The 18,188-nt window shown below is 43.2% G+C and overlaps 1 protein-coding gene across 3 annotated transcripts in view; it reads left to right on the top strand.

Moving 5' to 3' along the window:
- SCN10A (sodium voltage-gated channel alpha subunit 10) overlaps positions 1–18,188 on the top strand; it is a 100,527-nt gene that overhangs the window by 43,737 nt on the left and 38,602 nt on the right. For 2 of the 3 annotated variants that reach the window (XM_015131316.3, XM_015131314.3), the window contains exons 11-14: positions 1,898–2,191; positions 4,222–4,333; positions 11,964–12,202; positions 14,797–14,970. In XM_015131316.3, coding sequence (XP_014986802.3) covers positions 1,898–2,191; positions 4,222–4,333; positions 11,964–12,202; positions 14,797–14,970 — 819 coding nt within the window. The remainder of the gene's footprint in view (positions 1–1,897; positions 2,192–4,221; positions 4,334–11,963; positions 12,203–14,796; positions 14,971–18,188) is intronic. The other variant, XM_015131317.3, reaches the window with a different exon arrangement.

Here is an 18,188-nt window from a genome sequence, read left to right as displayed (position 1 = left end):
CTTGGTATAAAGAGATGACTAGAACATGTTCTTCTCCCCAAGGATTTCCATTTGGGTGGAGGAGGCAGATATAAACACAGCTATGCATTAAATAGTGTATTAGAGACACATATGTGGTGTTTTGACAATCACGGAAGAAACATCCACTCTCATGGGGCTGGATAGGTATCAGAAAAGGCCTCCTGGAGGAGGGGATAATTGGGGTCAACAATAAATAGCATGTAGGGATTCTTCCAGTAATTGAAGACTTGGGAGAATGTGAGGAGTATTTTCCTGGCAGAAAGAACAACATGTATGTGCAAAGATGGGGAGGTACCATTTGAGTACTGCTTTAATGCTGACTGATTGATTGGAGCCCATCCAGGAAGGCATCTTCTCCCTCTTTTCCCAGGTACATTCATCTGCTAAATAGACCTAACGCAGTTTTTATATAAAGCCATTTTATAACCCACAGGAATGAAATACAGGAATATATAGGAGAGACCCAGGAGGGTTTTTGTGGAAAATCACAGACCAGTTGGTTTCCTCAGAGGATGCCTTTTAAAGCAATTCTAATGTTTTTACTCAGAAGACATTGCCCACCATTTGTCAAAAAGCTTAATTCTAAAATAACTCGTGGCCAAGGAGACACTGCTGTCAAATATGCAACCAAAATTTTCTTCTCAGTTTCTTCATTGGTTTGCTTGGTGCTCAAGTGCAAATAATGTAGTATTCCCTTCTTTAATATGGATGTGTCAATTTTTCTCATTTCCTTCAAAAATGGGAAGGATTTTTGCATTATATGAGTTCTATAGTCCTTGGGCATGTATTACAGGCAGAGAGTACTCTACTTTTTATAATACTGGGCTTTTAGTAATGGTTGCTAAACAGGATCGGGCTTCAAATTATCAAGAGAGGAAACTTCGGTTCTGTGAGATAAGAGGATTAGTAAGGAGAACCCCAGTTGGCAAGATTCTCCACTTTAGTAGTTTGGTAAATAAAAGGAATTAAGGAAGGTGAGTAGAATAAGTCAGTATGATCAGAGTTTGGTATGAGGTCAATGTTTAGATTTTGGACATACTATAGACCACCTGAGGACAGAAATGATGGTTTGCTATGATCAAGTTTCACTATGGTCATGGGAACTACCTAACCCAGCACACTAATTCTCTGAGGGCTCTGGGCTTATGAATTAGCTCTTTTCTCTGGCAACTTTAAGCCACACAGTTCCCTCAATGGAAGATGTTGATGGGAAATGTTTATTGATTTGGAGGAATGACATTATTCTTCCAGGAAATTAGGCTGCAACCCTTCCTTCAATCTCTCCATTGTTGACTGTTCAAGCCTCGAGGGATCCTAGAAGCTCATTACACTGTACAGTTCTTGTCTCCTCCTGTGCAACACAAACTCTCACACTCATACAGACAGGATCTAATGAATTGCACAACCTAATTTTCAGACAATGAAGTGCACTCGTTCATTCAACAACCACTTACCAAGTATGTTCCAGTACTGGTATGTGTAGTAGCCTCCTTAGGTCACAACTTTGCATGTGGAAAAGGGAACTTAAGACAGCTTTGTCTAGCCCTGTGGCCAAAGGTTGGCAAACAGTTGACCTATCCAGGTGACAAGGTTTCCTCTGACATGTTCCTGTCCATGATAACCTATTTGCTGAGCATCGGCACCCTGTGATCTCTCCTCTCTCCTGGTCTTTCCCCGAGTCTGTCTAGAATCTCCTTTTTTCCTTTTCCCTCACCATGCATACCTAGAATACCCCTTAGATTTGTGCCTTTACTTAGCTACTGAAAGGTCATAAAAATAGGGGCAGGGAAATGGGAGTAGGTAGAGGGAAGTGTTGGGCTCTAGACTTTCCAGAAGACCAGTTTCCAGCCTTCTGCTCCTTTGGGGCAATGCCCAGTCTTTTCTAGGCCTCGCCTCTGGAAAACGCCGGGCTAGCCATGGCAGTGTGTTCCATTTCCGGTCCCCCGGCCGAGATATCTCACTCCCTGAGGTAGTCACAGATGATGGAGTCTTTCCTGGAGACCATGAAAGCCATCGGGGCTCCCTGCTGCTGGGTGGGAGTGCTGGCCAGCAAGGCCCCCTCCCTAGAAGCCCTCTTCCTCAACCCAGCAACCCTGACTCCAGGCATGGAGAAGATGAACACCCACTGCCACCCACTAGTGAGCTTGCCCCTGGAGCTGTCGAAGTCTCGGTGAGTTTGTGAATGCTTCAGACTCCCCCAGGCTGTCTTCCAGCTAGAAACCTTGGGCCAAAAAGCCTGAGTGTCACCAATGGAAGGGATCTTTAGCCATCATCCTGTCCAATGCCTCCCCATTCTACTCCTTTTTTACAGACATAGAAGATGAGACCCAGAAAAAGAGATTGAGTTGGCCTGAGGTCAAACAGGTTTCCTGGTTTATTCTGCCGTACAGTGATGCAAATTATATTCCATTTGACCCCATATTTCTTATCAGTGTTTCTCAGTCCCCACTCAACATCACTGCCTCAGTGATAGGCCTCCTTTCTTCCTGGACAGGTATGAGAAAAACTGAAGGACCCTTCTCTTCCTGCTTATGGCTCTATGCAAACTCCTCTAGGCTGGGCAAATGGAACCCAGATACATTCTGGGAGTTTCTTAAGACAGATCTGAATAGAAGCACAGTATTCCTTGCTTTACTCACCGAAGAAATAATTTGCCAAAATGAACAAATTAGGCAACAGTGACTAACTGGCCAGCACTCTTTAATAGAATAATAGCAGAGTGTAATGGCAAGTCAGGGATTCCTCATTGGATTGGGAGCTGTGAGTTAATTTGAGCTCTCCCCTCCAGTTTCAGTAATGATGTTTCTAGTGTTTTTCATTTGCCCTCTCTGGTTAGCCAGGGATACAGAGCAATTTGCAGACAGAATTGTAAAGAGACCAATATATGGTTCCACTGATACAGGTAAGTCTTACAGAGTTGCCTTAGCTCGGTCTCTAATTTGATGCCATGTGATTCAGGGTCTCAGCAAGAAACAGATGGACCACTCCAATGGGCTAATAGAGTTTAGTAAAGTATTTACAGAGGTGTGGGCTGGGCTTAGGGAATGAATAAGGGACGGCGAGGCACCTAGAAACTAGTAACAGGGGGAAGTTGTTACATGCCTAGGCTGAAGGGATGAAGGAAAGGACCAGAATTAGACTAAAGCAGCAGCTGCCCTCATGTGTCAGAGAGACTGTGTGGCAGAACTTGTGATCTTAGTAGAGGATCACAGCTCTGCTACTCAGTCATAGCACAGAAGAGAAGCAGCCAGGGGAAAGTACCTGACTTGTCTCTCCTTCTATCCTTGAATGTCTTGCCTATGCCTCCCATTAACCAAACCTGGCCAGAACCAGAGGGCAAGGGTAATGCATTTTGTACAGGTCTCCCTCCCCAGGCACAGAGAGCGCAGAGAAGGTATAGTGTACATCTCCGAGGCAAATGGAATCACCAAAACAGAGCCTTAAAGTCAAAGGTAGCCTGCAGGGCTCGCTGGAAGTGCATTAGCACTCTAGAAAATGCCTCATTGAAGGCATTTATGCCTCTCTTGTGATGGGCCCTCAGCCTCTTTTCTCTGTTTCTGAGATTATTATGTGTTTAGATATTCTGACGTTGATTCAGTCTAGTTAAATTACCAGGCTAGTGAAAGATTGACTCTTTAGGCCCTTCTGTTTAGTATGGACCTGTATCTTAGTCCCAACTGTGCCAGTTACCACTGAGTCACCTTTAGCAAGTCCTTTAAATTATCCAAGCCTACTCGTCTCCCCTTGTAAAAAGATTTCTAAATAGCTGGAGGGTTAAATGAAATAATAAAGTGCCAACATTTTTATATATGTCTGACAGATAACAATAAATAGTGACTACTAGTATCATTTGCTTAGTCCTCATGGTTGGAAACTTTATAAACTTTCTTTATGTTTATTAACTATTTATACTTACAGTATTCAGCAATAACATGCTGAACAGATTTGTAGCTTAGGAGAAATAGGCCACACTATTTAGCTTAGATGTATAGAAGGCTATAGCATTTGTTTGTGTAAATACAATGTAGGATGTTCACAGAATGGTGAAATCACCTAATGATGTATTTGTTGGAACATATCTCTATCATTAAGTGACATATGACTATATATGAGACTGGCCAATAGGAGGCTGAATGATCCAACTTTGCCATGAAGATGTCAGGTTAAGGGAGTGTCCTGACTCTGTTTGTGTCTCAGCAGGCATTCGATGCAGGACAAAAGAAGACTTTCTTGTCAGCAGAATACTTAGATGAACCTTTCCGAGCCCAAAGGGCAATGAGTGTTGTCAGTATCATAACCTCCGTCCTTGAGGGTAAGTGCTGCTCATTGCATTGTTCGTCCGCTGTGCCATGATGAATTCCCATATCAGCAGCAGAAGCAATGTCTCTAACTCGTGTCAAAGCGTCCATCTCTGTGTACTGGAATTCTTAATACTCCTCCTTCTTGTGTCTTAGGCCCCATCATCTTTTATCAATGTGATTTTTTTATATGCATAATTTTTCAAAAAAAAATAATTTGATGAATAAAATATCCCAGTTCATCTCTTGTTCAAATTAGTATCTGCTTTGCATGCATCACAAAACTAGATTTTAAAAAGTGATCTGGCAGGCATCAGAGAATTTCAGGCCAGCTCTCAGGTGTGCAAGAAATTTAACCATCTTTAATTTTCCAATATGGCAAAATTATCCTTTCCATGATTTCAAAATTGTATCTTTCATGGTTGTAACTTACACAGTTGTAACTTAATTTCTTGTTCAAGCCCCCATTATGCTGAATATTGGAAGACAATTTAAGTCCATTAATCAGTCAATTTAACTAAGTCCTTGTTAATTCAGAATTCTACCAATCAAGTGGGAATCCACTCAGTCTCCCCAGTCGTGTGTCTAGGTTTCAAGCCAAGGGCTAGTAGAAGAAGAGAGTGGCAATAGTCATGGCCACCTATCCATACATGTTGCCATAGAGGGTGATTGCATCCCCCTAAGCCTGAGCAGGAGGTCTGTTCTATTCCAGCCTTTTTTTGCCTCATGGTATGGAGAATGCAACCTTAGTCATTTCCAGTTATCTTACTCCCCTAGACAAATTAAACTGACCTGGGCTGGAGGAGCTGTAAGGGAGCTTGAGTGCCAGTGTGCTCCTGAGAAGGAGTCCTGTGTGTTTTCCTCCCAGCCCTAGGCTGAATCCTAATTTGAGGGGAAGAAATGGTGAGCAACCAAAACGGAAAAAACGTTTGAGGGATTTCAAAACAGAGCCAATGTGTGCCTTACTTTCTAGGTGAAGCCAAAGGTGGCAAGCCTTAGAGAGAGATTCACATGCATGGCAATTGTAGAGTAGAACTGGCCAGTAATGTACCAGATATGCAGAGATGTATCTGTTTTGCTCACAGCTGGATCTCCATTACCTAGAAGAGCAGTGCATGCACAAAGGTGATATCTGGGTGGTGATACTAATTTATAGTGATGTAAACTGATAAAAAGGAAGAAAATAAGGAATAGTCAGAGATCTTGGGGTAGGATAGACTTCCACTCAAGGAAGATACTGTGAGAGTGGAGTAAGAAAGGCAGGAGAAACAATGTTTTCAAGAAAATCTGGGGAAAGGTAACCTTAGCTTAGGTCAACCTTAGGTTAGAGAAGGCCTGAAGCAGCCTCAGAGAGGGTCCTGTGGCTCTAGAATGGCAGAGAGGAACTGGGTGATGACTTAGACCCCAATGAAGGCTGTGGAAAAAGATGAGTGAGACCCACAGAGGGAATCTAGAAAAAGAAGAGCTATCTTCATGGATTCTCCCACCAGGGACCAGATGGGAACTACAACTCAGGCAAAATACGCTTTGCAATGACAAAGGACCTGTTCAACTCTCCACCAGGTTTGGGCCCTATAAAACTCAGACACAGACTCAGATATTGAAATAGTACCCAACATTGACTTAATAAAAGACAATTCCCATGGTGAGGACTTGAAGCATAAATTGAATTCAACTAAGTTACATTTCTTGCATACCTGAGTTTGTGCTTTGAGAAATGTGCACCCATTTCTCAACAACAATGTGTACAGACTCCCTTATATTATTTTTTCTCATTGATAATTATTTAATATCACTGTTCATTGTAATACAATCTGCACTTCTAACATTTTTCATGGCATGGAATTTGACCAAGTTGCTATTCCCACAATTTTTTCTTAACCAGATAGGTTTCTTTGTTTTTGTTTGTTTGTTTTGGTTTTTGTTTTGCTATTAGTCATCAAACAGCAAACATTGAATACAAACAAACAGTTTGTTTTTTCATTTATTCTCAAAAACTGTTAAGCTTCCTCCTTCTCTCTTCTTTCATTTATTCTCTTATCAACAAGCATTTGTTGAGCCCCTTTTGTGTGTGGCATTGCTCCAGGTGCTGGGATTCAGCGGTGAACTGATACAAGCTTGAGCTCATGGAATCTACATCCTAGCAGGGAAGGGGACACGAAAGATGAACATGAATATTCAGATACAAGAAGTAGGAGAAAACATAAAGTAGGGAAGGAGATGGAGAGTTCTCTCCAAGAAGAACATAAATTTGAATTAAATAAAGGAATCAGCTATGTAAGAAACTGAGGAGAAAGTTCGCAGACGTGAACAGCAAGTACAATGCATTTTGCAAGAATGAGATAGGAATGAGCAAAATGCATATCCCAAACACATCCCAATGTAGGTAAGACCAAAGAAGGTCATGGAATGAATGAGAGGCAACAGAGGGTAGTAGTTAGAACACTGCTCTGGAGCCCAGCTGCCTGGGTTTGCATCGTACCTCTGCCACTTATGGTACACAGTGTGACCTTGGAGCTTCAGTAACTTTTCTGTGTCTCAGATTTTTAGCCTGTAAAATAGTGAGACTATACTTATCTTGTAGAGTTTTGTGAGGATTAAATGAATCAGGTCAAGCAAAATGCTTAGAACCATGACTGGCATGTAGTAAGTACTCATCACATTTGGCTATCATTATTCACTAGGTTGTAAAATCTATGAGGGCAGAGATGTGCCTGTTTTGCTCACAGCCTGATCTCCGTTACCTAGAAGACAAGTGCATGCACAAAGGTGATATTTGGGTGGTGTGGGCAGGGAGGGGAGTGATGCTAATTTATAACAGTGTGAACTGATAAAAAGGAAGAAAATAAGTAATAGTCAAATATGTTGGGGTAGGGCAGACTTCCCCTTAAGGAAGATGCCGTGAGAATAGAGAGAAAGCCAGAGAAACAATGACTCTTTAAAGGAAATCTGGGGAGAGGAAACCTTAGGTTAAATCAAAGAAGTCAAAGTTTTCTGAGCATAGGGCATATCGTCTTCTCTGGTTGGATGTTATATTCATTACACACATGAGATACTTGAAGGATGCTTCATGCTGCCAGAGTCGTAATAGGATTTACAAAGGCCACCTCTTTGTAAGAGAGGGATTGTGCTTAAGAAAGTTTGACCCAAACCAATAGGAGCTTGACAACTCACTGAACTCAAAGCATGTGAACCATCTATGCTTGGCATGCAAGCTGAGATTTCACAGTTGTCCAAACCAGAATTCAATAAGCTGGGTCACAGCAGTGAGCACACCTGAGTCTCTGCCCTCATGTTTAGTGGGGGGTACGAGGATATGAAACAAGTTGTTACTGGAGTGGTGAGTGCCTTAAAGAGGAAGTGCAGGATACTGAGTGAAATATGGTAAGGTTAGCCTGGAGTCAGGGAATTATTCCAGGCTGAAAGGACTGCAAAGCAGAAGAGAGAATAACATTTGAAGGAATGAAAAAGCCTAGTGTAGCTGTAACCTAGAGAACCGGGAGAACTCAAAATCAGGCTAGAGGGATGAGTTGGGACCAGATCCCAAGAACCTCCCAGACCACATTAAGGATATGGGACTTCATGCTAAGAGAAGTGAGGTGCTATTAGAGGACTGGAGGCAGGGAAGTTACCTTTGCATTTTATAAAAGTTACTCTGGATACGTGTAGATAATGAAATTAAGAGGTGAAGTATGTTGGCAGGGAAACCAGTTAGGAGGAAACCAAGTACAAGATGGCAGTGCTTGAACTCTGTGGTAGTGACAGTGGGGCTGATGGGAAATGGAAGGATACGAGCGCTATCTAAGGGGCATAAGATTCAGGACTTGATGATGCATATGGTTCTGGTATAAGCACCTTAAGATATGCTGATACAACAACTCATAACAGGAGCATTTTAGGGGGAGAAGGGGCTTCACTGGGGAAAGATGAAAGGAGAAGATCATGAGTTGAGTCTGGGATATATTGGGTTTCAGGTGCCCTTGGAACATCTTCATCCCCAGTGAAGCCCCCTTCTCCCCCTAAAATGCTCCCGTTATGAGTTATTGTATCAGCATATCTTAAGGTGCTTATACCAGAACCATATGCATCATCAAGTCCTGAATCTTATGCCCCTTAGATAGCGCTCGTATCCTTCCATTTCCCATCAGCCCCACTGTCACTACCCCAGAGTTCAAGTACTGCCATCTTGTACTTGGTTTCCTCCTAACTGGTTTCTCTGCCAACATACTTCACCTTTCATATATATGTACACATATGAAAGCAGTTTGAATATAGGTGGTAATTTTAAGAAGATGCAAGTGGATGAGTTAACACAGAAGGGTTGAAGTAAGAAGAGAAGAAGGACTAAGACACAGTTCTAACAAACTAAGTGTTTAATGGTTAAGCAGAAGGGACAGACCCAGCAAAGGAGACTGAGAAGGAAGGTACAGAAATAAGAGACAACCTAGAAGAATACAATGCAGAGCCAAGAGTAAAATTTCTTCAGGAAGAGTAGAAAGGCCAACAGAGGCAATGCTGTGGAAAGGTCAGGTAAGATGAAATATGAAAAGGTGCAGGGGTTTTAGTCACATGGATGTCTTTGGTGATTTAAGCAAAAGAGGATTAATGGAGTAAAAGGGTAGGCAGAGGCCACATTGAAGGGGCTTAAAGAACAAGTGAGAGGTGAAGAAATGGAGATATGGTGTACAGACAATTTTTTTCCAGAATTTTGCCTGTGAGAGAGAGGAGACAGTAAGATGACACTAGAGAGTAAGTAGAATTGAAAGAAGACTCTTTGGTTTTTGTGTTTGGGGGAGTGTTTGTTTGTTTATTTGCATGCTAATGGGAAGGATCTGGGACAGTAGGAGAGACTGAAGAGTAAGGGAAGAGAAGGAATATTCAACAGACTCCTGCAGTGGCAGGAGAGGAGGCACAGTGGAGACATTGGTGTTACAGGAGCAGGGGGACCTCTTTAAGCGTAACAGGATGAAGGGAGAAAAGTTCTTTCTGTATCAGTTTTACATAGCAGATCCTTTTGAGGGGGGCCATGGTCATGTTTTAAGCCGCCAAGTAGGTACTTTTAGCTTCTCTGTCTCCGCAATCAATCAAGTTCAGCAATGTCAAGGCTGTTTACAAAGCTGCTTCTCTTTTCCCATCATGCCTCACAGGTGGCTGCTTCCTGCCAAAATGGCACATCTAAAGTGTCCTCATTCATCACTACTTCCTATGCTTCATCTTAGTGCCAAAATAGGTCCAGGGAAGTTCTTGCTTTTGTTCCAAACGGAGATTGTTGATTTTGGTCCCAGGATGTGCCAGCTTCTTTAGAGAACTATGCTTTGCCAGTTTTGACATCTGTAGTTTCTAAAATCCACGGTCAGTGATTAAAACAGCATGATGGTGAAAATAAATAGTCTGATCTGTGAAAGAGAAATGGACATGTGTATATGAAAACACATGAACATAAATGTTAATAACATGACAAAAATGAAATTTCAAATCTTAGGAAAGTGAAAAATTATTCAATAAGTAATGTTATTATAAATAACCAGAGACAGGAAAAAAAAAACCACATCAATATCTTACTCTTTACCCAAATAAACTTCAAATGCTCCAAAGTTTTAAGTGGAAAAAGTGAAACTACAAAAGAAAGAAAAAAACATGGAGAAGGTGTTTTCCAAGCCTTGCAGTGAGAAAAGCTTCATATGCAAGGCATACAAGCAAGAAAACAAATAAAAATACTACTGATAAATCTTGACTACATACACATTTTTAAATTATCTATCAGGAAAAAGCACTGTTATCAAAATTTAGGGGCACACAATTATTTCTCCAAACTCATTTTTCAAGTGCATATAGTAAAAAAAAAAAAAATGTAAACACTGCAAATGTATATGCAATAACAGTTATGTCTCCTTCCCACTATAGACCCTTCTTGCTCCCCAGACTCCTGGTGCACCCCCCACCCCCACCACAATCCAGTTTATCTTATGTTCTTCAAGCAATGTTCTATGCATATATAAGCACATGCATGCACATACACACATCAAACATATATATTTTTCTACATCACTACAAATAAATCTGCTCATCCTTTTTCATAATGTATTATACTTTATCAGTTGTTGTTTTCTATTATGATTATAAACAATGGACATCATCTTTCTTTGCCCACATAGGCTGATATCTGTTTAAGATGCATGTCTTGCCACAGAATTTATAGATAAACCTAAAGGTAAGAAATTGCGCTCCATCAAGGTGGCCACAGTTACAGATCCACATGGAGATTTAATGGAGGCAGGTAGAGAGATGAGCCTAGTGTTCAGGAAGGGATCAGAAATTGGACGCATAATTTCATGGAAATCAGCAAAGAGATGGTTTTTTAGGGCTATGAGGTTCAAAAACACAGAGAGGCTAAAGTGAGAATGCTTAAGTTCTCCAACATTTACAAGCAGGAAAGGAAGATGGAGACAAAAACAGAAAGTAAAAAGAAGTAGAGAAATATAGGAGAAAAAGCAAGAGATAGTGCAGTCCCCAGAGCCAAATGAACACTGGTTTCAAAGAGAACAATATAAATTCTGTCAAATGCTGTAAGAGTAAGATGAGAACTGGAAATCGATTATTTGAATTTGGAAGCAGCAAAAGTTGGATTCCAGGGGCTGCAGAGAAAAAAAGAGGTAAGGAGGTGTAGAAGGTTAAGTGTAGAAAACTCTTAGGAGGAATTTTGCTGTTAAGGAAGCAGTAATGAAAGAGAGCATGGGGTCCAGGGAGACTTTTTCAAAGCTGCAAGGTAATTAAAGCATGTTTACCTACTCATGGGAATGGTCTGGAAGGAAAAGGACTGTGGATGATGAAGGCCTTGAATAGGTAGAAGAAGAAAGGGCCTGGCACAAGTGGGAGGGGTAGAGCGACCCACGCATTATGTGGGCCATGAAGACAGAATACCAGGTGGACTTGCAGATATGCCAGATATTTAGTGGTAGGAAAAAGGGGAAGTTCTTTTGTGAGCTATTCTACATTCTGAGTGAAATAAAAGGGAGCTCGTCAACAGAGAGTGAGGAGCAGAAAGAAGGCTGGAGGTTAGAGGGGGAAGAGGAAGTGAGAAACAGTCATCTGGAAGACTGAGCGGAATATAACATAGAAACACAGCCAGATTTCTGGGCAGGGCAAGGCTGGGGCTCACAGATCTTTAGGAGGGCCAGTAAGCATAGTTATGTATTTTTTTTCCAGCCAGGTCCAGCTGGTTGGGTGCAAGTACAGAGTAGTCTACAAATTAGGTCTATTCAGAGTTCAGGTTTTGCCAGGCAAGTACAATGAAGGAGGAGAGGGGCAAAGGAATTGAGGGTATCTACAAGGGAGGAGTTAGAGAGATGGATGTGAAATCTAAGCTGGGTAAATTGAGAAGTAAGGACATGATATAGGTGATGGGCAGTAAAAATGTGTATTGTCAGTGGTTTGAAGGACTGGATGGGGCAGAGATTAATTGGAGTTGCAGGACTAAAGGAGTTCAAAATATAGGAAATGAACACCAGAGACAGAGAGACGACTGAAGTCAAACTGTTGGAGGTGGTAGTTATTAGAAACAACAAGGCCTAGAGGATGACCGCAGAATTGGGGTCCAAGGTGACACATGGCTGACAGCTGTCATTGACCACACCTGTAATGCAGAGCTCGAGGAGTCTGAACAGAAGTGCCCACCCTGCTTGACCAGCTTGGCTCAGAAGTATCTGATCTGGGATTGCTGCCCTATGTGGGTGAAGCTCAAGACAATTCTCTTTGGGCTTGTGACGGACCCCTTTGCAGAGCTCACCATCACCTTGTGCATCGTGGTGAACACCATCTTCATGGCCATGGAGCATCATGGCATGAGCCCTACCTTCGAAGCCATGCTTCAGATAGGCAACATTGTGAGTGCTCTGGCTGGTACTGCCCTCACTGGCATGGCCGGGGCGGGGGTGGGGGGGGTGACAGGATGCGGTTCAGGTGGGGTGGGGCATGCCCTTATTGGTTAGTGTGTTGAGCCCATTAGCTGAAAGCAGAGCAGCAGTGCAGGAGACATGTGGACACTGGGTGGGTTCAGGAGGTCTAGTATGGGAGGACCCAGGCTGAGCCAGTGGGAATGGCTTTGGGATGAAAAAGCACAGGAAAGTGAACCAAGAGAGCCTGGAGCCAGAGGCAGCTAGTTGCCCTTTATAAAACACAGGACAACCACTTGAATTCTCTGAATCTCAGTTGCCTCTACCTTGAAATGAGGATAAATGTCACTTTTTTATCTAAAGACAATCTTTGGACTTGTCCATTTCCTTCCAATGTAATTACTTTTATGACTGCAATTAGCAGTAGCCACGATTTTCAATGCTGTCACTTAAGGAGAAAAAGAGTTAGGGAGGGAAGGGGGAGACCGTGGAAGGGAGGAAACATGGAAACACGGTTGCTGTTGTAGCAAAAGCATCAGGAAGTCGGAACTTTTCTTTGGCGTCTAGTTTAGATATGATGCTACTTTAAATTTTCCTCCATCATTTGTTAGTGTTATTTACTCTTAACAAGATACAGTCCTTACTGGATTTCACTATATACTGAATCAAGTATCTGACTCAGAGGGAGAACAACTGCTCCAACCTTGCCCCACCCACAGGAATAGTAATAATACTCAGATGCTTCTCACGGATTATCTCATTTTATTTTCACAACAACCCTATATGGTAGGTATTATTATTATTCCCTTTCCCAGATGGAAAATGGAGATACAGAAGGTTAAATAATCTTCCCAAGATCATAAAGTTAAGTTAGTGGCCACATCAGAATTTGAACCCAGATAGACCAGCTCCCAAGCCCACACTTTTCTTAACCCCTGAATTAAGCCACCTCACAGGACTTGCTAGTGTGTGTGTGTTCAAACACATGCACACATGATAGGCAGAAACTAGAAAGGGTCGGTGTCCTGCCTTCATGTCCGCAGCAGGGTCCACCACTCTGGACGTGACCTACTGGATTCACCAGAACTGTCCAGCTTTGGGATCCAGCTTCTTACAGGCTGCAGACTTAGGTGGAGGGGGAAGGCCCAGAGGTAATGTAACTACTCGTCCCTAGAAACCACTCCCTCCCGCATAATCCAGGGCTGTGAAAGGGGCTGCAGTAGGTTCTGGAACATGGTGGAATCAACATGACTCATGTTTTGGCAGCACCTAGGCTGAGGTCACATCCTAAAGTTGACATGAAAAGGAAAAATGGAAAGAGAAGAGAATGCTTATTCCCAAGAAGTCAGCCTAGGACCACAGAGGGCCTTATGGAATAGACATTTGAGCCCACACCCTCATTCTACAGTTAGAAAAGTGGACGCAAGAGAGAGAAAAGGCCTTTTCCACAGTGTCAGAGCAAAGTGCCATTTTTTTAAAAGCAAGAAAGTCATGTGTTTGGTGCCTACAATGAGTCAGGTGCTTTATGAATGTTATCTCAGTGTCACAACAACATTATAAGGTTATCATCACCCTCACATGACAAAAGGAAGCATTAAGACTCAGAGAGGTTAAGTATCTTGCCCAAGATTGTATAGCTGGTGAGGGTGGAGCCAGGGTGGACCCACGTCTCTGGAAGACACAAGACCTCAACCCCACCCCCCACCATACCACACTGACTTGCCTACAAGGGGCACTCAATAGATGCTCTTTGAATTACACAGGGACAGTCTTGTGGCATGAGATAGTCACTTAAACTCTCCTGTTTTCTTCTCCATAAGAGGGATGCATTGTCCGTTTTTCAGGCTGGTGAGGGGCTCACATGAAAAGATATGAAGGCAAAGCACCTGACCCTGGTCTTTGCTTTCCTCCTTCTCTGTCTCCCTTCCCTGCTGGTTGTTGTGTGACCCGAGCCTGGTTCTGACCTCTCTCGGCGTCCGAATTCTGTCCTATTTAAGACAATTAGAGACACATAGAGCCTAAAAGAATCTTAGAGACAATGAATCATTGTTCTCACTAGTCACTATTATTTATGAATGAATTACTATCTGCCAGGCCCTTTGCTAAAAATTGCACATGCATTGGCTCATTTTATGCCCATTATACAGATGAGGAAATTGAGGTACAGGAAGGATGTGTTATTTGTCCAAGCTTACATAAGCTAGAAAATGTCTGAGTTGGGATTTTAATCCAGGTCTGTGATGTCCCACAACCCACACTTTTTAACTACTGAACCAGACTGACTCTTCACTGACATATTTACATTATAATAATGATCTTAAAGACTATCCACTTACTCCACTCCCACCACCATTCACATGGAAAAACTGCAGCATGCACAGCCCCTGAGAATGGTGCAGAAATGTCTCCATTCTGTCCCGTTGACTGTTCCCCTGGCCAATACTCAGGAGCCCACAGATAACATAGCAACTGAACAAAACAAGAGGATTTTCTATTTTGTAAATAAGACATTTTCTTGCTGCCATTTTTGTCATTGCCTCCGACCCCACAGATCCCACTGTGATAAAACTTGTTTCCACTCCTAGGTCTTTACCATATTTTTTACTGCTGAAATGGTCTTCAAAATCATTGCCTTCGACCCATACTATTATTTCCAGAAGAAGTGGAATATCTTTGACTGCATCATCGTTACTGTGAGTCTGCTAGAGCTGGGCGTGGCCAAGAAGGGAAGCCTGTCTGTGCTGCGGAGCTTCCGCTTGGTAATGTTTTTCTCTTGATGGCTTGGGGGAACTCCCACCCAGACTCAGGGAAGACACTGTGCTCTGGGGACTGCACCAGCCAGCTCCCCCTTCCTCTCCTGTCCTTGTGGGAGGGAGCAGGGTATGACTCCTGGGCGACTGGAGACTTAGGTCTGTGGTCCCAGCTTTTCGGTGACTCAGAGTGGGGACGTACCTTCTCCTCTCTGGGCCTTGGCTCCCTCATCTGCACCAAGAGGGGACTTCCAAGCACTGTCCTCATCTCTTATCAAATAACAATAACAGCGATAATCATAGCAGCTAATACTTACTGAGCACTTCCAATGTGTCAGGCATAGCACTGGACACTTGATAAAACGTACCTCATTTTATGCTCAGGACAACCCTGAAAGATAGTTGTTTTTAAGATCCTCATGAGTGGAGGAGGAAAAAGAATGGTTCCATGATGACCCCAAAGTCTCCCATCTGCCAAGCAAGGGAATATGCCACAGACCTGGATCTCAAATCCAGGTTGTCTGACTCCAGAGCCCCAGCTCCTTCCAGCCTCAAGGAGGTCATTCTCCAATTCCCTGGTGCCCGAAGTCACAGCCCCAATGTGTCAAGCACCCTCAAACTGCCTCCTATTAGCCTCACTCACATGCAGTGACGACTCTTCTCCAAACTCAGCTCCAGGACGCCCTCTACAGGAGAAGTGCCACAAGTCACCCACTTTTATCAGAGCCACGTTTGTCAGCCAAACTTGTCAGATTCCCAGGAGAGTCAGGTCACTAGGTTCTTCCAAGTCTCCAGGCCATCTGGAGGAAGCTTGGCATCTCGTTGACTCTTGGGAATAGGAAAGAGGCCTGAAGAAATGTCATGGCTTGTTAGCGCAGGCCACTTGCTCTCAGGAATCTCTCAGTGTTAACTGAGAGCCCTGCATCTAGCCTTGGAGAGAGGTGACGAAACAAAGGGGAGTGTCCAGCAATCTCCCCAAGGTCCTGACAAGTGTTGGGCATCCAGAGATTGAAGGGGTGCATGGTTCAGGAGGCAGCGAGACACTAGGACAGATCTGCCTGGGACCCTATCACGGAGGCCAGTGAGACAGTGTTGAGCCCCTGAACTTGGTGTACCTGGATTAGGGGTGGCAAACTCAAATGCCCATGTGTAGTGACATAGAGCCAGCCATGGAAGAGATTTGGGCACTGGATATTTGCCTCAGGTAGACAGGCAAAGATGACTTCATTTCACCTAGGCAGACCCAAAGCAGTGCACAACTCCAGGGAGGGAGGTTTACATAGAAATCAACGTGACCATCTCAGGCCGGGTGCAGTGGCTCACACCTGTAATCCTAGCACTTTGGGAGGCCAAGGCAGACAGATCGCTTGAACCCAGGAGTTCAAGAGCAACGTGGTGAAACCCTGTCTCTACAAAAAAATGAAAAAATTAGCCAGGCATGGTGGTGCGCATCTGTTGTCCCAGCTACTCAGAAGGCTGAGGTGGGAGGATCACCTGAGACCAGGGAGGTGGAGGCTGCCGTGCGCCATGATCATGCCACCGCACTCCAGCCTGGGTGACAGAAGGAGACCCTGTCTCAAAAAAGAAAGGAGACAGAGAGAGAGAGAGAAATAAAGATAGAAAAAGAGACAGAAAGACAGATGAAAGAAAGAGAGAAAAAAAGAAAGAAAAGAGAGAAAAAAAGAAAGAAAAAGAAAAAGAGAAAGAAAGAAGAAAGGAAGAAAGAAAGAAAGAAAGAAAGAAAGAAAGAAAGAAAGAAAGAAAGAAAGAAAGAAAGAAAGAAAGAAAGAAAGAAAGAAGGAAAGAAGGAAAGAAAGAAAAGAAAGAAGAAATCGAGAGAGGAAGGAAGGAAGGGAGGGAGGGACTATGGCCTGGAAGGAAAGAGGAAGGAAGGAAGGAAGGAAGGAGGGAAGGAAGGAAGGAAGGAGGAAGGAAGGAAGGAAGGAAGGAAGGGAGGGAGGGAGGGAGGGAGGGAGGGACGGACTATGGCCTGTCCATTATTGTCAGAGTTACTAATTTTCCATAAAAAGTCAGAAATTCAGATTTTTGTGCAAATGTCTTTAATACTGGCCACTAAACCAATTTTTAAAAACACTCTAAAGACCAAATAAAGCATGTCCTGAGACACAGCTGTGCCATGAAACGCTGGTTGATGGCATCTGCCTAAGCTGATGGTGCTGTCACCATCCCAGGGAGGAAAAGGGTAGAGTAGGCCTGTAGGACTCTTTATCCACAATCCAGAAATCTTAGAAGGTCAGAATTAAATCACATTTGTAGAAGGACAGATTTCTCTCGGTATCTAGAAATTGATGACAAGAGGCAGGCCCCTAAGCTGATGGTCAATATAAGGCACCTATGCACAATCATTAAGAGAGCAAGATATCATACCCCCATGCCCTGGCAGGCCCACAGTGAGTTTTCTAATAAAATACGAACGTTTCTATACATTTGGGGAAGCAGAAGCTTAGTGTTTTAAGGTCTATGTGCTACTTTTGTTGTGATCCCACAGTCTAAAGTCTCAAACAACCCAAAATAGGCAAGTTTACTTCACAATCTGCCCCTACAGGATTCTCCAGGGGAATGCCACCCTGTCCCCACCTTGCTGATTTTAACATGCTGATCAAGGCACAATTCCCTAACCACACCCACCAACTACACACTTTCTTGGGGTCTATTCCACCTCCCTCATGACCTGCCTTAGATTTCACGGCCCACCAATATTATTATGCCCTTGAAAATAAACTCAGTCACCTTTCCCCTCTGCCTCTTTGCATTTTTGTGTTTGGCAAAACCTCACTGGAGAGTCTAAGTCAAATATTTCTCTCCACCTTGCCTGCACCTGAGCTGTGAGAAATGCTGGAGAAAAATCACTGCCAGCTGGTCAGCTTCATGGTTTTAATTAATAGACTTTATTTTCAGGACAATTCTCAGTTTTCAGAAAACTGGAGCATATTGAACAGAGAGCTTTCATATACCATCAATCCCACCACACACACACACACACACACACACACACACACACACACACAGAGTTTCCCTATTACCAACATTTTATGTTGGTAATACATTTGTTACAAGTAACTTCACTGGTTTCCCATTGCTCTGAGAATAAAATCCAGACTCCTCATGATGGTGTACAAAGTTCTACATAATCAGGACCTGCCAGTTCACCAGTCTCTGTCTTGCCCACTTTACTTCAGGCAGAAAGGCCTCTTCTCTCTTCTTCA

This window comes from Macaca mulatta, chromosome 2 (assembly GCF_049350105.2).
Source record: "Macaca mulatta isolate MMU2019108-1 chromosome 2, T2T-MMU8v2.0, whole genome shotgun sequence".
NCBI classification, from domain to species: domain Eukaryota; kingdom Metazoa; phylum Chordata; class Mammalia; order Primates; family Cercopithecidae; genus Macaca; species Macaca mulatta.
Note: the sequence above shows the minus strand (reverse complement) of the source record. Positions and strands in the feature narration are given on the sequence as shown.